At 37.2% G+C, this 24504-nt stretch overlaps 1 protein-coding gene across 2 annotated transcripts; it reads right to left on the bottom strand.

Moving 5' to 3' along the window:
- Positions 1-4356: 4356 nt before the first annotated feature.
- On the bottom strand, positions 4357-23018 carry PLEKHF2 (pleckstrin homology and FYVE domain containing 2). Of its 2 annotated transcripts, none has more exons than XM_058177126.1 (2): positions 22822-23018; positions 4357-7945 (listed from the first exon to the last, which is right to left on the bottom strand). In XM_058177126.1, the coding sequence occupies exon 2, from the start codon at positions 7929-7931 to the stop codon at positions 7182-7184; it is 750 nt and encodes a 249-aa protein (XP_058033109.1). In that variant the 5' UTR covers positions 7932-7945; positions 22822-23018; the 3' UTR covers positions 4357-7181. The 2 variants fall into 2 exon arrangements, with proteins under 2 accessions (XP_058033109.1, XP_058033111.1); XM_058177128.1 differs by lacking the exon at positions 22822-23018 and adding an exon at positions 13750-13766.
- Positions 23019-24504: the final 1486 nt, after the last annotated feature.

Raw genomic sequence — 24504 nt, forward strand, 5'->3', positions numbered from 1 at the left:
GTCACAGGACGACTCACTTTATGACCAACATATGGCAAAAAATTGCAGTCTCAATTGTGGTTCTACCTATATATCAATCCTCATACACAATGAAGTGAAACTCAGTCCTTGCTCACTGAGGAAAAACTCACTGCAGGACAAGAGCTACACTAATATCAAAGAAATGGTGGAATAGAATCATTAAAGAAAGGATGCAAAAGGAGGGACAGAATGAAATGTGAATGGCAAAAATTAAAATATCTTTTAAGTTTTTTTTAAATAATTAAATAGACTTGTTAAATTGTTCCACATCAAGTTGTCCGCAGCGGGTTGGCTATGGCAAGTTGTCCCATTCCAGGCTGCAGTTAATTTGCCCATTCATGCCTAACCATCAGGGGCCTCTAAAGAAACAACTGATGTTTGATCTTTAGTAAGCAATTCACTTAAGAGGATGGCAGAATTTTGTTGATTGAAACAGAAGATAACTCCACACAGCAGCAGCGTTCATGAGGGACAGGTCTAAGTTCACATCAAGTCCTTCATCAAATGACTATACTTTCCCAGTGTAGGAATTTAGCACCCACCCACCCTCCTAGAAGAATGAAATATTTTAGAAAATATTTAAAGGCAGAATATATTTCCCTGGATGAGAAATGGAGAAACATGTTTTAAAGTCAAAGCAACTTCTTGCCACCCCCCACCTTTGTCAATGGGCCATTAAAGCTTCAGCCAAGTTCACTCAATCCCCCCACCTTCCTCAATGGACCATCATTTGCAACACAATAGAACAGAAACTCACCACATGGCACCTGGGAAGATTACATCAGCCAGCAAGGCTGGCTAAGACTCCCACCCCCTGGGAGTCTGACAGCCAATCAGGGTACTCTTCCTGTGCCCCAGAAAGTTCAAAGCTCAGAAAAAGCATAAAACCAGGGAGCACACAGGATCTCAGCCCTTTTCTGTTCAGGAACTCAAGCCATGTGATCCTGACCACCATTAAACCATCTTTCCAAGCAGCCTCCATGTTTCCAGTGTCTTTGTCCCCACTTGGAACTGAACCCAGATGGATATTTCTTCCAACACCAGTCCCGAAGAAACCCTCAGGAAGATGGTGATCCTTATGTAAAAAAACAAATTGTTTCACAGAAATGGGGACAGCATAGACTACAGGATCCCTACAGTGGATCTTTCTTTGGGATTGGATCCTCAAAAGGCCTTCTCTCCCTGATTTAATTCCAGAATCATTTCAGATTGGGCTGTGTTGGAAATATCCAGACATTGAGGTAAGATCTTTAAAGATAATAACCAGCAATTTAAACTCTGCCTAGAAGATGACCGACCATCAGTGAGTAGAGATATTAACATCAGCAAAGGTAGGCACACCCATAGCCATCTTGGCAGTGTGTGTTGAACCATTTGCAGATAGTCTTCAAGAGCAACCCCACAAAGAATAAATTGTAGTAGTCCAACCCTGACGGCATGAATTATCTGTGTACTGTACTTCCTGATTAAAGAAAGGACACAACTGGAACATCAGATATAATTGTCCAAAGGCTCTCCTTGGCCATAGTTTACTCTTACTGCTGAAACTGTGAGCTGTTAATGGATCATTTTAGGATTCAAAAGGCATTTGGACCCAATCTATGCATAGCATATTAAAAGAAGACAAACACAAATCATATGTTAGAGCATAACTTTCCTTCTTCAAATATTTTGTGATAAAATGAAATGAAATTTGGCCTCAGATGATGCATCAAGATCTTGTGATACAACATAGAGAAACTGAACATTCCTGAGCTAAGCTGTGCAAATAAATATTTATGGGTCACGGTTGAAATGAGTCCTTGGTACTCTCTGAACTTGGTTGTTTTCTTGCAGAAGTTTCACGACCCAAACTAGGTAACATCAGTGCACTGATTACGTTATCTAGTTTGGGTAATGAAATGTCTACAAGAAAACCACCACCAAGTACCCTTTGAACTACAAACCAACTTAAAAACAAAACTACAAAGAGACCACAAAACTCTCAGCCAGGACCTGTACTTATTGCTTATGACTCTGTTTTTCCCTATTCTTTATCCATCAGCATTATTGCTATTTTCTGGGTTTCTTTTTTTAAATTGAACAGAGCTGGTTCTATTAATAGTTGCTCTTTTTCAGTTCAGAGTTGCTCTTTGTGATTGAGGGTGTGTTTAATTTAATGGTCAAATGTGGAGCTAAACTTGTAACTGTCAGACCACAGGACACTGTAAAAACCAGTTTGTGGTCACTCCATAGCCTGCTTTGTGCCTAAAAAATTGTGTATTTACAAGTGAGGCAACTCTTTACTGTTTACTGAATCTGCACTACTATTAATCGTTTCATAGTTCCCATCACCAATCTCTTTCCACTTATGACTGTATGACTATAACTTGTTGCTGGCAATCCTTATGATTTATATTGATATATTGATCATCAATTGTGTTGTAAATGTTGTACCTTGATGAACGTATCTTTTCTTTTATGTACACTGAGAGCATATGCACCAAGACAAATTCCTTGTGTGTCCAATCACACTTGGCCAATAAAATTCTATTCTATTCTATTCTATTCTATTCTATTCTATTCTATTCTATTCTATTCTATTCTATAGCCCTCAACATAATTCTGAAATCCTTTTTCAAGCCAGAAGCTTGGATATCTGCTGACAGTAATCTTGTTCTCCAGAAATTCACTATGGGAAGAGGAGCAGTTTTAGAAAATAAGAGAAAAAGGAGCAATGATGCTTACATTTCCATCTTGTCCTCATCATCATTATATGGCTTTCAACAGATTCCCCCTGGGATAATAGGGATAACTGACATGGGGTGAAAAATCAGTTTAAAAAGAAATGTCTCTATATTTGTATTTGGGCTAATAGGCAAGGGTAGAATTTTTTTTTTAATTAGACATTTTAGAGAACGAGTATAAAGACAAAAATAATAAAAGTAAAATATATACAAAGAAATCTAAAATGTTGGAATTAGTTTTTCAATATATCATTATTTATGAGTTATACGATCTGTTATATTGCTTTAAAAACTTAGTAATTACTATTAGGTCAAAACGTCATGATGTGATTGCAAATTGAAGCCCTGTCCCTTTTTAATGGGTATTACCAATACAGATGAAAAAGGGATGGGCTTTAATTAGGCAATCATCAAGCTTAATTCCCCACCCCAATACCCTCGGGTAGTGTCAGAGTAAATCAAATCTAGGCACATTTTATGCCTGAACACATATACGCACAAACCCACACAACACAAACATGCATGTTAGTTTTTGCCACATTTGGCAATTATTAACAGAAGAATCTTCTTTGTGTTCTTGGGCTACAAGCAATCCACAATTTCTCCCAAGAGATGTGATGTGATTCAAGCTGGAAAACAGCCTCTCCACCCTTGTGGCTTCATTCCTGTTTCAGCAAGGAATGAAGGGTGTGTGTATGGGAGGGGGAAGGGTGTTATCGGCCAATGTAAGATTAGTTTGCAAATTGTGTTAAACACTGATATGGAGAAATGAGAACTTTTTGCAAAAGCCCCGTGGCATTCAGGAATGTGGCACCTGTTCCAAAAATTACAGTATTCAAATCCACAAAAGAAAAAAACACCTCTTGAGTTTAGGAAGCCAGAAACAATCAATCTGGGATCTTTGCCTTAACAGGAGCTCTGATTTCAACCTCCAAAATGTTTTACTTCCTTTTATTCATCTCTACCATCTTACTAGAAATTTTTTAAGTTAAATGTTTACATATTTATAGCCCTCAAATATTGCCAAACATAAGTACAACAAAAATGGGACTTAAATCCGGGGGATCCAAGCAACAGCATTATTCCAGAGAACCTTGAGTCAGAAATGAAATCTTGCACATGGGATCCTAGGAACATAAGATGTGTTGAAGAACAAAGGATCCTGGTGCAAGGTACAGAAATTCAACTAAACAGCAGTTAAGAAAACATCTAGGGATATAAGGACTATTTCTTCCGTTCTTATCAAGCTACTTCATTAAGTTGCATGTATAATTCAGAGTCCTTTACTATTTACAAAAATAGACAATTTCTCTGTGTATTTGAACAAATCAATCATTTAAAAATAAACAAGTTCTTTGACTGATTGCCACCTTAATTTTAAAAAATAACATTTTTCCCTCCAGAATACATGTGATCCCCTATGGAAGAATTCCAAAATCCTCTTACTTTTCATATTAGAATGTATTTCTCAAATGTGTAAGTAATGTTTAACTCTTATCTTTTTCACGGTGCACTTTTAACATCTTTTTATACACCAGGAGCAAGCAAAAAAAAAACCTTTGATTATTGATAGTTGCCCTCAGATTTACACAATGAAAACAGCACAGTCTGACAAAATTACAAAATCATTTATTAAGCCTTTCGCAAAGTTGACTTAACACACAAGATAACTTACTCTCCAAAATAAAATTTTGAGGAAAATCATAAAATTGGTAACCTTTCTTTCACACTCGTAATCTTACGATTTACTTGTTTTACATTGTCAATTGGTAACAGCATCAGGGATCAATTGTAGCATTTAGAAATTTCATTTGAATGCAATATCTGGATTTGGAGCTGATAGGAGGAGCTTGTGGCCAAAGAAATGAAAGTGCTGAAGCATACGTGCAGCATATAAAGATAACTGGGCAAATATAAAAATTACATTCAATACTGAATACAGAAATATTATAAGATAAGCATTAAGAAAGTTGAATTATATCCAAATAACCTACAGTTCACATCTGGGCTATGGAGAAGGGAAGATTTTGCTAATCAGTAGGAAAAAATAAAGTATATCCAGCCAATTCAAAAAGTTTTCATTGGCTTCTTCATAAAGAAGCACATATTGAAGGACATCTTTCAAACTATCCATTTCCAAGCCTCAATGGTATTATGAAATAGTAATGCACAGACGGGCAATTGTCTTTAATGCTTATTCCAAACACAAGACAAGACCTTCATCAAACATAACTTAAGTATATGGTCTACCATAAGAATAAGCCTCAGTGAGCCCCAGATGGTCTCCTCTCCTAATCTTAGCCTCAACAATTTTAGAATTAATTTCTGTTTGTCAAGTTATCTAAACTCAGTCCAAATTTACTCTATAATTTATGTGATTTGCCTATAGGATTAAAGACAATATGGGGTTCAGACAATACACTAAACTTTGGTTAACATAAAGAGGAAGCCTTCAATCTCCTCATAACTGCATAAGGACTAGCTTCCCTGAAGTTAATTATTGTCAGAAGGAAGCTGTTGTATATCTTATAGTATGCTAGAAATAATCATTCTATTAAAACTACCTTTACTATAATTAAATGAAGCTTTGAAATTTTGTATCGTCAAATGTTGAATTTTGGGATTCAAGGAGCAAATAGGAAAACTGGAGGAGACCTCGGAGTTTCAAAAATTATGTGCATGAGTCTGAACTTCCAGCATTAAAGCAAGGCCCTTCCCGATTTAGACATTTCTTTAGGCATTTGAGTATCAACTGGGAATCTAGCCTATTGAATTCTCATCATCAATACAGCTATTCCACAGATTCTAAGCAAGTCATTTGAGCCCACTCTTCATCACTTTATAGCTAGATTCCTCATATGCTTCTTTTTACCCCAATTTGAATATTATACTCTTCATCCAACCAGATAATAGAATGGTAGACAAGTTCACAGATGCAGATCTAATAGTTTATTTAATAAATATAGTCAAACTGGCAGAAGAGAAAGAAAACAGTGCAGAAACTGTGACTTATTAAGCACAATATAATTTTTGCACAAATAATATTCAGCATGTTATTTATAAATTCTCGGGTGCTATTGAATTCCCACACAATTCTATCAAGAAACTTCTGTGTAAAACAATTAAACATACTATTATATAAAAATAGAGATATGTTGTGGGATTTTACAAAACTTTGTAGCTAAGTTGACATTTCTCTAAAATTGACACCATTATAGAAAGAATATTGTACAAAGTAAAAATTTTACTGGAAACACCTTTTATACTATTTGTCAGGTCTTGGTTTTAGACATTTAAAATAAAATCACCTGCAATTCATTTACATCTTGAGGTCAGCTGTGTACAAATGTTGTTTTTAAATGAATAGCTAGCCCATTCTCCCAATTTGTGCTTTTAGAACACAGTTTATTTTTAAATCCACATCCTACAGTTTAAAAAGGTTAGTGAATGATCTAAGTATTTAAATATCAAATCAAAACATTACAGCAAATAACATGATGAGACAAAACTTTTCAATTAACCATACCTGATAATTATAAACATTTAACAATATACAAGTTTGAAAGTAGTTTAGATATCAAATCCATCTGAAAGATTAATTTCTTAAAAGCCCCCATTTGTTTTATTCATTTTGTGGGAGCACCATACTTGTGATCAACTCACAATAATCATTCCGCAATAGTGCTAAATCTGTCTTCACCTTGCGTCTTAATGAAAATCACTTTGTGCAAGGAGATGCTGGACAGCCCTCAGTTCTAGGGATGAAGTCACAACCCTTATTACTGAAATCCCAATATACAAGAGCAATTAATCCTAATAGCACCAACTGTTTCTTAGATGACCGCATGCCAGAGGGTGCAAGGTTGTTGGTTTTTTTCCTGCAACAGTGCAGTCATTACAAGGCACTGCTTGGTGTGTAACATTTTGCATTGTTTTTAAAAAGTTACTAACATTTCAGAATTTATAATATATAGAATAAAAGTAAACTATCAGTTTCAAAGTTTGGTTAGATGTCCTTTTCAATCTGCTAACCAAATTACTGGTTTCATGCAGGTTTAATTTCCCCATCCTAATAGTAAAATAATTCATACTATGGAATACTTATTCGTACAAACTGCAAAGAAAAAAAATGTGCTACATTTTCTTATCTTTCTGTTTAGAAAAGGGGAACAGCTGACCAATTCACTTGTAGAAAAAAAAGCAAGTATACCTGGCTGGAAAGTATTTGCAATAGTCAATCCCTGCAGAAAGAGTAATGACATATTTTGGAGGTTTGAATACTGAGGCACATATGATTCAAAGGTTTTTCAGGCAAATTTAATGGCTAGGGTAGATTTCTCAGGAGAACTTGAATTAGAGGTTTCTCATACAACAACTCAAGTTGAAACACCAACTGTAATATAAAAACATTATATTACTAAATTCTTCCATTATTTAATCACTGCTGTCATCATCATCATCATCATCTGATATGTCATTTAAAGGAGGCTTTGGTGATTGGCTGAAAGAGTCTGATCTTGTGGGCTGGCATGTTGACATCTCTCCCATGGAAAGGAATTCATAACAAAAGTCACAGATTCGCACAGGCTTGGAAGACTGACTGGGAATAAGGAACCTCTTTTCAGAGCAGGGTCCACATACAACGAATCCACATTTCCGACAGTGGTGTCGACGATTCACAGGGGTAAATTTTGCTTTCTGGCAGCGCATGCAAACAGTGGCTTCTGAGTCTGGTACCCAGACAGCTGCATGCTCATTACTGGGCGTCTTCCCACTTTTGGATAGCAAATCAGAAACACATTTATTGATGTGGTTCATCCATTCAGATTTTTCTGTGGCAGTAGCAGCATATACTGCAAAAGATTTAGTTGGAGTTTTGATCAGCCAGCCATTCCGCAAATCCCCCTCATCTTGGATAGACTCAATAGTGACGTTTTCCAGAGGAATTATATGTTGCTTGTTATATTTCTTCTTCTGGATAACAATGTTACCATATACAAGGATATCATTGAATAAAAAAAACTGCCTTGCTTTTGGTTTCTTCCTACACAGCTTTGTTAATACTCCTTCACCAATGAGGACACGGCCAGGAATGGTCAGAGGCTGACCAGCAGCTCCAAAACAGTTTTCCACTACGCTTATTCGCCTAGTATTTGCTTCACTGTTTGCCAAGCGATCCACCATCTTTCACCACGTTCCTACAACACAGAAGAATAAATACTATTAAGGAACTGCAGCTATTCAATCAAAAGATATACATTAAACATAACATATATAGCTGTCGTACAATGCTTCCCCGCCCTTATTTAAATATATACAAGATATTTTCAAAAATAAGAGGGAATTTCTAGACCATCAACTAAAACCCAGAAAACACCAAGAATGGGAGACAATCTTCCACTCCCGGTAAAAAAAAAAAATGACCTTAAGGGCGTTGTGCAGGAAAAAGGGGGGAAGCATTTTTAAAATTCAAAAACAAGATAACAATCAGAAGCAGTTTAGTCGCTTGCCTCCCTAATACATTGAACTATAAGGAGGAGGAAGAGGTACAGCACTATCACTCTTGCAAGATCTTGTTATTATAGCCAATCTCAATAGAAATGGTTGTAGTCTTCCTGTGGAGTTGTTTTTCTGAGTCTGGTCTATCAGTAGGCTTGGCAATATATTTATGCAGAAGAACCCTATTGAATTTGATAGGGGACATTGCTACTTGAAAACTGTGGTTTGAATTTTCAAATTAACTTTGTGGTTTGTTTCAATTGTGTATAAAATAAGCGAGACAGATTGTGAGATTCAAAACCTACGCCACACTGGAAGTTCCAGATTTTACTTGAAACAAATTCCAGACAAGTCTTATGAGGCAACTAGTATTAACTAGTATGCCCTCTCCTCTCCTCTCCCCCTCCCTTTGTGTGGCTGGTCACTCCCAAAATTTTCTTGCTCCTCCTTTTCTCTTATTTCTTTTAACCATACACTGACGTTCCCTATAATTTTTAGCATGTTGTGTGTGGGGAAAAAATTATTCAGCTTTCCCCAAACCAAGCTCAATTTGTGTACCACTATACAAGCAAACCGTAAATATATGTAATAGCAATATGGAAGAATGTTTATATTTTTAAAGCACAGAAACTAGAAAGTGTAGTATATCATATATATACATTCTTAAACATTGCACCTTCGGGTAACTTTTTACACCTGGGAACTGTAGTGATTGGTCCATGAACACTCAGCTTGATATATGTTTAAGATAGGACTATAACTCACAATTTTTTGGTTTCTAGCATGAAGCCTTCTAGCCTAAACCATTATCTCAAACTGGCTCTACATGACTATGCTTATAGATCAACGTAAGAATTCCTAGCCAATGGTAATTACAATCAATATATGCATTTACAATTATTTCAGGAGGAGCTCATATTCTGATGAAATAAAAAAGAAGCTATAGAAATCTTTTTTCCAGTTTGTACTTTTACATGTACTTTACCCTACATGCTTATTTTTATATTAGAAGGCACAGATAGTAATCTTATCATTCAGTATACATTTGCAACTACTATGTTATCTAAAATATAGTTTGACTGTTACTCAAAGATGATTGGAGCTATTAAAAGAAGGGGAACATATGCTTTTTTAGAAATAATAAATTAATAAATTAAAATGAACACAAGGGGCTCAAAAGAATAAATGCTTGATAGTAACAATACCTGACCTGGGAGATGGAAGTATAGTATCTGCAATAGAAGGCACAGATAGTAATCTTATCATTCAGTATACATTTGCAACTACTATGTTATCTAAAATATAGTTTGACTGTTACTCAAAGATGATTGGAGCTATTAAAAGAAGGGGAACATATGCTTTTTTAGAAATAATAAATTAATAAATTAAAATGAACATAAGGGGCTCAAAAGAATAAATGCTTGATAGTAACAATACCTGACCTGGGAGATGGAAGTATAGTATCTGCAAAATCAATATACTACAGCAGCCTCTTGAAATTGAATACTAATAATTAATTATTAATTTAAACAGTATAAGATTGAGAAAGTCTTTTCTGATGTCTATATATCTCTACATTCAGATTCAACCTTTCTCAAAATCAAGAATTCCAGGGTTACAATTTCCTCCCAAAATTTCATTATTCCCATTTTTTAAGTCTTCCATATTGAGTTGATCTCATATGCTGATACTCTTGTGCCTTTCTCCATCCTCTGAAGAAGAAAAGTAGCAAAAAGAAGTCAGAAACTTTCTGAAGAGATTATATTTGCAGAGTTTCTCCCCAAGAGAAATGACTTCTTCATGTGGAGATCCTTGGTGCTCTCTGAGCTTGCTTGTTTTCTTGTAAACTTTTCATTACCCCAAACTAGGTGACATCATCAGTGTTAGTGCCTTCTTCGTGCCTTTTTGAATGATCTGTCACATCTCCTTATACATATGTGAATGGTCATATAAGTTAAGAATAAATTTTGCTTTTATTTAATCCTTCTATTTAGGCATTTTCTATATGAGAATTTTAAACCAGTTAGAAAGTAACTCCAGGTACTTGTGTTCCTACCATTAAAACAACTCTCCAGCATCAACTTAGTTGCAGTGAGGTGAACTCACAAACCTGGTTGTTTTCTGGTTTTTAAATGTTATGACTCTATTCTCTCACTGGAGGGAACTCTTGGCTCACATCCCCAAGCTTCTAAGCTTCAGATTTCATAAGGGAAATATTAGCTTGACAGATTCGTTGTTCCTCCTCAGTAACCTAATCAAAAAAGCAGAACTAGAAGTGTTTTGTTAAATCTCCCCCTTCACTTCAACAAAGGAGGCTAACTTATAGTCTTTTTTTTTTCTTTTAGTTCATTCATTTTTACACAAAGTGGAAGTGAAGAGAGTTTTTTTGCTTGCAGGACCCCTAGCAGTTTAGGACCTTCAAACTGAAGATGTAGTTGTGAATATTTTAACATATTATTCCACTTCCAATTCTACTATTTTTCTTTCATGTGAATGATCTGTATCCTTCAACTACTGTACTCCAGATGTGAAAATAATTGCATCAGACCTCAGCTATACCTATAAAGTCATATGACATTCCCATGTTCAATCTCATATTTATTCTTATACTTTAACACAGTGCTTTTCAACCTTTTTCAGATTATATTACATTGTCAAGATGTTCACTTGTGCAGATATACATCTCATAAGTGGGGTTCCAGGTTGCAAAACTGGAAGTCTTGTGACATCACAGGTTGTTATGACTTAAGAGAAGAAATAGAGGCAGTCCACCTCTGGTGATGTCTTGGCAATGGGGCTCTAGCTGTGCAGCTATGCAACAGTTCCTGTCATTTAAGTGTGGCTCACTGATGTGACATGCTCATAGACCTTTTGCAGCACCACATAGCAGTTGGAGATTGCTGTTTTAACACAGAACCAATAAACAGTATTAACTTTGATTTTAAAAGTTCATTCTGATTTTCATTGAATAACCCAGTACTATATAGTGAGTGTTTCAACAACTTTAAAATATATGGACTTTGACCCCCAGAATATCCTAGCCAAAGTGCTGCCTGGAAAATTCTGGAAATTGAAATCCACACATCTTAAATTTGCTAAGGTTGAAAAATACTGATTAACTAGACCCTAATCTAGTTAATCTTCCACTTATACAGTACCCTATTTCTGGACTTTCGCATCTAACCCAAACTACACCCACTAACACTTTACAGCACTGGTCTCCTTTTAATCTAATGTCTTCATTCAGTAATAATTATATCAAGAATGCTACACTTGCATCCTTCACTGAGCAGGGACTGGTCTGGACTGGATCTGAAAAGTCCATTCCAATTCTCTAATCAGTTCTGCTTCCCATCATAGAAATGAAAAGCATCAAACTTGATGCTCTCTTATATATAGGCTTCTTTTCCTAAATATAAATGAATGTTATTATTAAATTTATATGCTGCCTCTCTCAATTACAAATGTAATGCAAAACAATGCAGTGTTTTGCAGCTTTATTTGAATTAAGTGGTAAACATCTGCAAAATCCAACTATGCTCAATATTTCAGAACTGAATTGATCTACATAAACTTCAGGAACAAGATTTAATTTATAGCACATGAAGAGGAGAAACTTTTATTTTTGTTAAGTATTTCATGGGGAAAAAAGAAAAAGAAAAGATAAAAAGGAAAATTGCAAATGAAAGATACCAAGAATATAATTATTTATTTCACAACAGCCTAATATAAATTATGATTGAATCCAGAATGTGGAATTTTAAAATTCCAAGTTCACTAAGTCAAGTCTTTCCATTTTTAAATTAAAGGTTATCAGTTTGAAATGATCTTTTGTGGAACTGTGAATGAACAAAGGAAATAAATGAGTTATGACCCAAGTATCTGTTCCTTAATAATGCTTTTATCCAAAAAGAGAGACACAGTCCAAAGCTCCAGTTACCTAGTAAATTCCTATTGTTAACTATATCACAATGAATTTCACAAATAGAGCCACTTTTTTTCTCCTGTCAAGAAAAAAGGCACCACTTTAGCATGGATAAACATATAGGTGGAGTGCAGAAAGGTTTTAAATTGTAATAGTAGGTAATAGTAATAATAGGGTTTTAATGATGCTGAACTACAATTACATTAATGGAATGCTACAATCACAGACAACCACCTGCTTCCAGGAAGTTTTGGAATCCAGGAAAACATTTGCTTAACTATAATACTCACTGATCAGATATGCAGATGATACCACTCTAATGGCAGAAAGCGAAAAGGAACTAAAAAGCCACTTGATGCGGGTGAAGGAGGAGAGTGCAAAAGTTGGCTTGAAACTCAACATTAAGAAAACTAAGATTGTGGCATCCGGCCCTCTCAATTCCTGGCAGATAGAAGGGGAAGAAATGGATGTAGTGACATATTTTATTTTCCTGGGCTCCAAGATCACAGCAGATGGGGACTGCAGTCAAGAAATTAAAAGACGCTTGCTCCTGGGGAGGAAAGCTATGGCAAATCTAGACAGCGTACTAAAAAGCAGAAACATCACCCTGCCAACAAAAGTGCGTATAGTCAAGGCTATGGTTTTCCCAGTTGCAATGTATGGCTGTGAAAGTTGGACCATAAGAAAGGCTGAGCGCCAAAGAATTGAGGCCTTTGAACTCTGGTGCTGGAGAAGATTCCTGCGAGTCCCTTGGACTACAAGGTGAACAAACAAGTCAGTCCTAGAAGAGATCAATCCTGACTGCTCTTTAGAAGGCCAGACTCTGAAGATGAAACTGAAATACTTTGGCCACCTAATGAGAAGGGAAGAATCACTGGAGAAGAGCCTAATGCTGGGAAAGATTGAGGGCAAAAGAAGAATGGGACAACAGAGAATGAAGTGGCTGGATGGAGTCACTGAAGCAGTAGGCATGAGCTTAAATGGACTCCAAAGGATGGTAGAGGATAGGAAGGCCTGGAGGAACGTTGCCCATGGGGTTGCGATGGGTCGGACACGACTTCGCAACTAACAACAACAATACTTGATGAGTTGGTCACTAAACTAATTTCACACAGTGCATTAAACCATAATTGATTTTAATTAGGTTGAATAAACCACAATAGTTGGTTCCCTGATGCCCATAGTTCAGTTTACAACCAATAATGACCAGACTTATATAAGGCTGTACATTAAATCAAAACCAAACAAATTACATTATGACCTACTGCAATGTATGATCTTTCCCTCAAAGTAATCCCACTATCATGGTGAATTTGTGGAAAATATAGAAGATTACCAATAAACCATCTCAGCAAAAGAACAAAAAAATACAATAACATGAAATTAGAGTAAGCCTACCAAGGCAAATAGAACCGAGTATGTTAAAATTACTTCTGTGCATTTCAATTAACTATTAATCCGCTTAGCAGTAAGCCATTGTTCAGTGCATAATTCAATTATTTAAGAAGGCATACAATATTCATTATTATCTAATTACTGCTAATTTAAATGCCAGATATGCAGTGGGGAAAAAAGTACCTGATCATGTGGATTTATAGCTCTCTTCCCATAACATCATGTTTTCTGTAATTCCAATGTAGCAGGTCACAAATCAAATTTGTGAAAAGTAAAATGTTATGCCATTTTGAAATAAAATATTTCCAATAGTAGTTACAATACACTATTTTCCTTTATTTAAAAAATGTTATTATAAAATAGATAGCTGCAAAAATGACGGGAGCGATTGCTCAGTGTCACATTAATAGTACTAAAATTTCATGACAAGATTTCTCACAAAGGTAAAACTTAAAAGAACCATGACAGGGTATAATAGCCAAAAAAGCAGATGAAGCAAATGAAAGTAAATATAAACCAAAAATACTCTGCTAAAGAGAAGTCACAGAATAAATAACCGTGTCCTTAGCATTCAGCTGTATTCTGAAGCACATTTAGAAGTCTAGAAACTATTATTTCTCATTTCCTTACAGAAGCTCACTACAAGCTTAAAAAGTCACTGAAAAGGGAACAGATACATCCGTACAGTATTTTCTACAAGATCATCAAAAACAACTCTCTAATTAGAGAAACAGTACACAAACTATAAAAGTATAAGTGATAACTAATCTTTTCATAGTATCAGTCACCAGTTTCAAGCTAAAGTGATGTCCAATACAAGCTCTTCAACATATTGCCTTTGAAAGGATATTTCACATGCAAGTGCATACTTTCCATTTTTTGTTTCTATTAATCAGTTGCCGGTATTGTGCCATTTATATAGTACATTTGATGGGGTAGTTTTTCAACAGATCTCTTATATGGATGTAATACAGATTGTCCTCAACTTACAACCACCATTGAGGTCAAAATTTCTGTGGCTAAAACAGACATTTGTTAAATGAATTTTGCACCATTTTACAACCTTTCTTGCCAGTAATTAAGTGAATCTGATTTTTCCATTGGCTTCACTTATCACAAAGGCTGCAAAAGGTGATCATGTGACCCAGGGACACAGCAACTATCATAAACATGAACCAGTTGCCAAGCATCTGAATTTTGATCACATGGCCATGGAAGTGCTACAAAGGTTGTAAATGTGAAAATTGTTCATAAGTCACTTTTTTTAGTGCCATTGTAACTTTGAACGGTCATGTATCTTTGAACAGTCAATAAATGAACTATTGTAAGTCAAGGACTATCTGTATAAGCAAAGGCAGAATCATCCATAATTACACTAATATTCACAATAAAATAAATAAATTGCACAGTATTCTTTATTTAATTTGCTTAATTTTAATTTACTTAAATTGTAAGTGTTTTGCTGAAAGATGAATATCATTACTGAAATCAATTCAAACACTTTCTAGGAAACCTATACAAAGAAATCAGGTTAGTATTATATACGGACAGAGTTTAGCTTTATCTTCACATGAAGAAATTAAGTATTAACCATAAAAAATAAGCTATATTTAGCTTCTGCTTACCTTTCTCATAATTTTTCTAAATGTTTCATTTAAACCATTTTTCATATTACTGTCCCATATCTGTGCCCTTTAGCTATAGTGACGGAAATGAAATATTTTGTTATATGTAGTTGCTGGAACTCAATCTATTAATAAACATCAAAATGCCTTCCATTGAGGACCTGTATACTGCATAAGTCAAAAAGAGAGCTGTGAAAATATTTACAAACCCCTCACATCCTTGACATAAACTTTTTCAACTCCTACCCTCAAAACAACGCTATAGAGCATTGCACACCAGAACAACTAGACACAGGAACAGTTTTTTCCCGAATGCTATCACACTGCTAAACAAATAATTCCCTCAACACTGCCAAACTATTTACTAAATCTGCACTACTATTAATCTTCTCATTGTTCCCACCACCCATCTCCTTCCACTTATGACTGTATGACTGTAACTTTCTTGCTTGTATCCTTACGATTTATATTGATATTATTTCCTGGTTGCTTATTTGTACCCTATGACTATCATTAAGTGTTGTACCTTAGAATTCTTGATGAACGTATCTTTTCTTTTATGTAAACTGAGAGCATATGCACCAAGACAAATTCCTTGTGTGTCCAATCACACTTGGCCAATAAAAAATTCTAGTCTATTCTAAAAGAATATAATGATGAATGGGCTATGCAAACAGTCTGATGTATTCCCCATTGTGGGCTTGCTTACTCTCTTATAATCTTTTCCTCTCCAATTTCTTCCCCTCAAGGGGGAGGGGGAACAAATTATTTCTATACGTAATCTCTCCACTGCCTGAGCCATTTTTTTCTTATATTCTCCCTCACAAAGCAGAGAGAATAGAATGTGCAGGATGTGTGTTTGTGTTTTATTTTTATAGTTATACTGTACACTGAAGATGGCATTAAATTTCATTGTACAAGGTGCAATGACAATAAAGCAAACTAAACTAGAATGGAGAGGAATGGATTATAAGAGGAAAAGTTAAGCACACAATGAGGAATATACTGGGCTGTTTGCACAGTGTGTTTGTGGCTCGCACTCACTGCCTGAGTATGTTCAGAGCTGCTGATACCACCACATCCCTTTCAATGTGTACTCCCTACCGCAATGTTGGTGAATCTTTTCAGCACCGAGTGCCAAAATGGGAGTGTGCGTGCATGCCAAAACCCAGAAGAGCAGCCGCCCAGTGTACATGTGTGCGCCAGGCGGCTGCTCTTCCAGTTTCCGGCCTGCACACCGGCCACCTGGTCTTTTGGTTTCTGGCACACATGCGCGCGCAAAGACCAGATGGCTGGTGCGCCAGACCCCAGAAGAGCAACGGGCAATGGGTTGCGTGCCCAGAAAGATAGCTCTGTGTGCCACTTCCGACATGCATGCCATAGGTTTGCCATCATGGCCCTACTGTGTGCCTGCCTACTCTATTATAACCCGTCCTTTCAAACCTCCCATTTAGATTTGTAAAGGGAAAAAAAAAAGGTTAGGGACAGGAACAGACATACTGATTGCAATGGCAATTACATCACTGATGGATGCTGTGAAGGTTGTAAATACAGGCTCAGGCCATAAGTTACTTTTCAGCATCATTGTAATTTTGAACCTATCCCAATGATGTCCAGGAAGCTATTCAATGTATAAAAGATCTAGGAATTCTCCCAGACTTTGGGGCAGAGGGAAAGTTGGATGGACCTTAGTGTTTCTGGGGCCATTCATGATTCTTTTGTTTTGTACTTTTTGTTTTTAATTATTTGTAATTGGGAGTTGCATGGCCTATAAACTGTATAAATGCAAAACAAAAAATCAATCCCACAATGCCAATCAAAACAAGGGTTCCAGTTGCTCATTACAGTGAAAAATAAAGTGACAGACTAAAATCTTATTTTAAATTAAATTTTATTGTTTTTCCAAATGGACAAATCTTGATTAGACATGTTTTCATCTGCTTGAATCAATTATCTATCATACATGGATTCTCCAGGCAAAGATTAAGATTGAACAAAGCAAGATGGAAGAAGAGGGATATGGTATTCTGTTACAGGTTTTCTACAACTCTAGCTGGAGAAGCCCACAATCTCCAGTTTTTGGAAGAACCTATATATTAGGCCAGCCAAAGTGGCCTGTTAAATCAGCTAGATTATTCCCGTGGTTCCTTTACTCCAGCAGTCTATTCTCACAATGACCAATCAGTTGCACAATGAAGTCCTTTAGTCTCCCACAACAGATAGCTTTCAACAGCAGTCACCACCGTTAAGGTTAATTTATTTATATCTTAAATTTATATGCCACCCCTCTTGCAATTCAAGGTGGCTCTAATAGCCACTGATTGCCAAGCTTTCAACCTTTTTTTTCTTTAAAGCCAGCTAGGCTACTGACTAGTATATCTCATAGCAGCAAATTCCAAAGTCTAATTACATATTATCCAACCAGAACTGCGCATTTCCAGATGCAACTGCTCCAGCTCCACCAATTCTTATAAAGGCATTATCATATTTGCATTCTCTATATTCAATACAGTTTATTATCCAAACATGGTCTTTTTACAGCAGATGAACACTTTTCACCATTAGTCCAAGACCTCTTTCCTCATTTATTACTCCTAGCTCTAATCCCATTAGTTTGTATGAATAATTCTGGCATCAATTTACAGTTGTGCACACTAAAGGACACTTGTCACTTTGACATCCATTCCCCTAATCACAGAGATTCCTTTGAAGCTGTTTGCACTCCATTTTTGTTTGTATCATTGTAGACAATTTAGTGTCATCAGCAAACTTGCTTATTCCATCTAGTCATACTTGATTCCAGAGGATTTATAAATATGGTACATTAATAAGCATTTATCCTAGGGAAGAACAGTGGGGGAATGACAGTCCTCCATTCTAAGAAATGTCTATTTATTCCTATTTTTATTTTTTAGCTAGTTGTTTATTCACAAGACCTATTCTTTTATTCCATGGTTATTAAGCCCACCAAAAAGTCTTTGATGAAGGAAACCTAAGTAGATGATATGCACTGGCTTGCTGTTAACCATATTTATTTATTTCTTCAGAAACCAAGTAGATTTGTTAGAGAAGACATTCCATTGATGTAGCAATTTTGGGTATTTTTGAGGAAGGCCTATGTCTCCAAATGTTTGGTAATTTTATCTTTAATAGGGGTTTCTACCATTTTCCTTGGCACACATGCTGATACTTCCTGAATCTTCCTATAAGCCCTTCTTAAAAACTGAAGGTACATTAATCATCTTTCAGTGCTCAAATACAGATGATAAGTAGAGAAGTGGTATATTATAGTTAGGAGATCCACAACAACAGATTTAAGCTCCTTAATAACCTTTGGCTGAATGCCATCAGGTCTGATGATTTGTTGATGTTCTATTTATCAATGAAGTAGGTATTCAATTTGTCAATACTGCCTAGCCTTTCTTCTCTTGTCACTATATGACTCAGATTTTCTCATTCCTTTCCTCTGTAGCTTGGAGTCGGAGCTCTCCCCCAAATTTCTCCGATGAAAATTGAGATAAAATATAATATTTTCAAATTTTCAAGTATTCCAGAATCCTTCAGAGAAGATAAAAAGTGGGGAATGGGGTTAATAGCAAGGAACTCTAAAAATTGGGCCATGGTTTCAGCCTGAGCGCTATAATGTTACTCTTCTTCCCTTGATGAGTAGGTATCATATAGCCTGAGTCAAGGAACCTCTCCATTATTTAGTGATCACTTTGTGGTCACACCTTGTTTCTATAAAAGACATAACTAAATGACCTGGATAGCTCTTAATTTGTTTTAAATAGCACATAAGAGCATTTAGAAGTTAAACTAACCAATAAGTTCAAGAATTACCTTACAACTAAAAGCCGATATCCAGGTTAAATCATTCAGTATTATGTTAGAATATACCATTATGAGTCTGACAGGTTACAGAAAGCAGTAAAATCTGAAGCTGACCTGAAAGATTATTTTATGAATGAAGGCAAATTTAATATTTTAACTATGCTGAAATCATTAGAATTTTGGAAAATGATTTCAATGGCAAAATTAAACAAAAGGTCTAAAAGGTACCGTGTTTCTCCAAAATAAGACCCCGTTTTATATTTTTTTGATCCCCTTATTGCCATGCGCTCAAAAGCCCAATTGGGTTTATTATCAGGGGATGTCTTATTTTGGGGGAAACAGGGTACATATGAATGTATGTTCAAGTCTACATTGGAATTATCCAGAAATCAATTCAAAAAATATAAATCATATGAGTAAATAAAAAGAGAAAGAGAAGCATCCATTTTCCTTAACAGCACGAAAGAACTTTTGGGACATTACGGCTCTATTTACTCCCTTTCAAAAATTGCCCTATCAAAATTCATAATCAAATATACAAAACAAGTTTTGCCACTGATTTATGGCATGGAAATTTAAGTCTTTGCAATGCATAGGAAGTTTTCAATTAACCATTACTGTAATCAGGAAACTACAATTACCAAGGCAAAAAAAAACCCTCACAAGACCCTAAAACAGTAAGATCTTTTAAGATCTTTTCTTATTCACAGTAGTCCAATTTGGATGAAATAGTAAAGTCTGATCAATTTTAAACCTCTGAATTCGATTGTGGACCACATTCTTAAACTTATGGTGTTACTAGGCTAGTTCAGAATATAAAGACACACTAGTAAAGTCACATGATCATACAGTAAATACAGATGTTACTCAATAGGAATCAGCAAAAGCTATCAACAAGTACACTACTGATCTACCAAAAGTCTGCTAATATTTGGGCAGATAAAAAAGTCCTAACAATTCTCTTTCTGCATGTGAATTTGAAACTACTAAACTGATTTCTAAAAATCTGCAGCAATACAGGTAGTCCTTGACTTACAATTGAGCCCAAAATTTCTGTTGTTAAGTGAGACATTTGTTAAGTGAACTTTACCCCATTTTACGATCTCTCTTGCCACCATTGTTAAGTGAGTCATTGCAATTCATAAATTAATAACCCGGTTGTTAAATGAATCTGGCTTCCCCCATTGACTTTGGTGATCAGAAGATCAAAAAAGGGAATCATGTGACCTTGGAACACAGCAACAGTCATAAATATGAATTTTGAACAAATGATCATGGGGATGCTGTGAATACCATAACTGTGAAAAACAGTCATAAATCCCTTTTTTTAAGTGCCATTGTAACTTTGAATGGTCACTAAACAAACCATTGTAAATCAAGGACTGCCTATACAACAAAGCCAAACTATGCACCTATATTTCAGGTAAAAAAAACCCAGTCATAGAAATGAAATATATGATATCTCAAAGTCTATACTATTGCAATAATTAGATAATAGTAGTTTCATTATTTGTTTATTTTAGAATGCAACTTATAATTTGTAAGCTACCTATCTAGTTTATATATAAAACAGAGAAGCTTTCACTACAAGCTGCAAGAATAATCATGTGATGGATAAAACTCAAATTTATATCCACATATGCATTTGTAAAAAATGCAGATGTCAGCAGTATCATTTTAAAAGGAAATAAAACTAAACATAAATCACTGCAGTGATTCATGACATTTTATTTGCCTTTAATTAAATGTCATGCTGCAAACTGCTGGAACAAGAATGTGCCCATTTACCTATGTTAATCTTATGTCATTTTTTTCTATTTTTTATGCATAGATGAAATGCTTTTGTAGCCAAAACATCCACATGAAAAGGCTTGGTGAAGATCCAAGATTTGCAGAAGTACAAAAAATATATACTGTAGGCAAAAAAAATGTTAAGAATTTCCCCTTTGAAAGGCTTACTCAATTTCACATTCATTTTAACAACAATTCTTGTCCTATTGAATAAAAGAAATGAGGGCAATTTTCTAAAAATGAAATACTGGTACTTAAATAAGAATGGAAGATAATCTGTACATACAAAAACATTTGATGAAAACATTTATCAATTTAAAGCATTAAAATCAGAGCAGCAAGTAAAACATTAAGAGTTCATTTTTATGAACAACTGTTTTTACAAATATAGAAATCTGTTAACAAAAAGCAACCCTACAGAAAGCCTGAAAACTGTAAAATAAAGAAGTAAACCATTTGAATGAACTATGTTCATCAGTAGATGCTATTTAAGCATCTTTTAAAACTGCTTCTAGATAACTGCATCTTAAAGGTGGGGTTATCTTAAGAAAAACAAGTTTGTTTATTTATTTTAAAAAATGATTTGCCGCCCTGAATAAAGCACAATTATATGAATGCACTCAATTATATTGTAAATCAGTGTGTTAAATGAACCCAACTAGAACAGTTTCACTGATAATGTAACAGGGTATGTTGGCTGATGTAACCTCATATTTTATCAATATTAATTCTGCCTCACCATAAGTGATGTTTTTGAAGTTAAGTAACTGAGTTTTCTAAATAAACAAGGAAGTGAAATTCCAATATAATTAAAGGCTGATAAGGAAACCAGCATTTTTATTTCAGGATCAGTACAGAAACTGGCACTAGCTCTTTCTCCACATCCAAGGAGAGAGTAAATCTTTTTCAATACCGGCATTTGAGACTATCTGGGCTAGGCCCAACTCGCAGAAAGAATACAAGTCTAAACACAAGAGATCTAACTTTTTTCAAAGAGAAATAATAATCCACGCCTAGCTAAACCTGTTGACAGGCGCAGGAAGTTCACGGCTTCCCGATACAAAACAATCGCGCTCCATCACGAAACTCGAGGAAAGGAACGCAACACAACAACACACACGCGTCCTTTTTCTTGCCATTTTCTTTTTCTTTTTCTTTTTCTTTTTGCAGACGGGCCTTTTCGACGACTTTCTCCTCTCAAAAAACGTTGCTCACGAAAACTTTTGATTCCAGAAAAGAAAAGAAAAAAGCGAAGGATCAAGAAGGACGGTCCGTCGATCCGGAGAAAGGCGTATTATTGGGTGGGTAACTGAGGTGGAAACGACGTTATCTGGTTCACCGGGAGGAAAGCGGAGCTGGCGACACGCCGATCCGGGAATCAAAGGTGCAACGGGGGGAGCTGAGGAGGCGCTCCCAACCCCTCTTTATGGAGACATTTTGAGAGCGCCTTGAAGCGACAAATCCTCTTGACTGTAGAACTGAGGGGGCTTGTCGCGCGAGGAGCCCCAGGGAAGAGGACTTCGGAGGGAAAGGCGCTGTCACGAAGGGGGAAAGAAAGAGCACTCCAAAGCCGGCCAGTCTCCCTCAGGTTCCCCCGCCGCCCTCCTACGGCTAGGCATCCCGAGCCAAAGCTAAGTCAGGCGCCGCCAACCGCTTCAACGCGAGGGGTCCGGGGATGCCTGAAGTCCCCCGCGGCCTCCACCCGCGGCTCGACGGCCCCAACCGACGGCCCCTTTCCTCAACAGGCAACCGGAGGGAAGGAAGGAAGGAAGGAAGAAAGAAAGCGAGGCAGAGAAAGAATTGGACCCCGTCCTGCCGCTCTCGTTCCCTCACGACCAAAGCTGCCCGGGCTCCCAGCGAGTACCTTCCCCAACATGGCCGCGAATCCCCCTCCGATGGGGAGAGAAACTTTCCTGCGCTCCGCCGCCCCTTCCATTAGCCTCTTCCATTATTCGACTCGCTACCCAGCCGACCTCCCGACCCCCTGCAGCCCAAATGCGCCGCTTACTCAGAAACCGAAGCGCGCCTTGCCCAGGTCCGCGGCTGGCCGCTCTCCCTCTTCCTCCGCCGCCGCTGCCGCTGGGACTAATCTGCTACCGACGCCCCGCCTGCTGAGGCGCGCACACACCCAAACCGGCCTCCTCCCCGGCGCGGGGAGGAGTCCCAGCTTCGACCGCAGCCGCCCGCTCGCTCGCCCGGAGGAAACTAAGAGGCGGGGCCAACGCCATCTTGGGAGAGTCGACGGACGGAGCGGATTGGCCGCTGAAGGGAAAGAACCGCCTCCCAGCCTATAGCGGTTAACCCCCAAAGGCGAGGGGGCGGGCTTTTCGTTTTTAACGGCTACGAAGGAGGGTATCCATCCCCCCCCCTCCTCCCCCATTTGACTGGCAGCGATTCTTTGGCTCGGCTTTGGCGAGCTGTGGGAGCGATGGCCGCTCCTCTCCGCTCTTAACTCGCGGTCGCTGGAAGCGTTGGGTTAAGGATCAACTTTTTGAGAAAAATTGCGCAACCTATGTGGGAAGGGCAAGCCAACATTGGATTACCTATTACGCAAAACAAGCGCGTGCTTCGGGCGCTTAGGGAAGGGGGGCATCCCCGCGTTTTTCTCCGTAGCTGTCATGCCCTTCACTCTTTCGCTGCCAAGCTCGTCTTTTAGTCGATTTTTTTTTTCCTTTTGGTTCTACTTCGGTCTGCATTATTAGAAAGAAAAAATTCAGGAGTGACTGAAATGTAAAGTTCGGTTTGAAGTTGTGGATCGATATTCGATTTATTTTCATTTCACGGCGAGTCTCGCTGCTGTTGCTGTGGGAGAGCAAACTTTTTGCGGTCGGCAATAATGCCCACTTTTAAAAATCATGAAGGACCTCAAAAAAAGATTTTGTTTATATGGCTTGTTTATCGATATTTACCGTATTAAAACGTAAAATGGATGCACGCCTAGAATATTAATTTTACCGGATCGTGTCAAAATAACAACATGAAACATTCGGTGTTCATGTTTTTTCATGAAAATAGTGTACTTGTTGCAAATGTTTCAATAACTAGCAAATGCTTTTGCTTTCACGGAAACCCGAGAGAGGCTTAGAGATCCCAAGGGTCCTCGGACCATCCTTTAAGACCAAGGTTGGGGTCTCCAACCTTGGCAACTTTAAGCCTGGAGGACTTCAACTCCCAGAATGCAAAGCTGGCTGGGGCATTCTGGGAGTTGAAGCCCTCCAGGCTTAAAGTTGCCAAGGTCGGAGACCCCTGCTTTAAGAAACGTTGGCTTAATGTCGACCTCATTTGGCTTTAATTAGCCCTGGAGCAAACCAGGACGGTTTCATAGCTTAAACGGGGATGTATGTTGGGGATATGGGGGAAGAATCTGTTTATGAGCTTTCAGAGCAAAAGCGGGATGCAAGCAAACCTCTCCCTTTCTCTGAACAGCCAACAAAGCTTTGAAAAGTATAGTTGGAGCAGTAAAGCAGTCCACTATGGCTCCGCTTAGATGCATTCCCGAGTGCAGATTTATGATTGCAGCCTCCCTGAGTTGCTCTTAACTTGCAGAAAACGTAAGCAAACTGCTACTCTGCTTTATATAGACTTGTACTGAATTTTTTTGCAAGATTGAGTTAGAAATGACCTCTCTCTCTCCCTCCGGCCCCTCTCTCTCAGTGTGATTGCTGCTTACAAGGAAAATCAGCAATTCCAG

The sequence above is a fragment of the Ahaetulla prasina genome, chromosome 3, assembly GCF_028640845.1.
Source record: "Ahaetulla prasina isolate Xishuangbanna chromosome 3, ASM2864084v1, whole genome shotgun sequence".
Taxonomy (NCBI): domain Eukaryota; kingdom Metazoa; phylum Chordata; class Lepidosauria; order Squamata; family Colubridae; genus Ahaetulla; species Ahaetulla prasina.

What these genes read in the sequence shown, in the direction of transcription:
- PLEKHF2 (XM_058177126.1), bottom strand. Translation starts at nt 7,931, where the DNA reads ATGGTGGATCGCTTGGCAAACAGTGAAGCAAATACTAGGCGAATAAGC.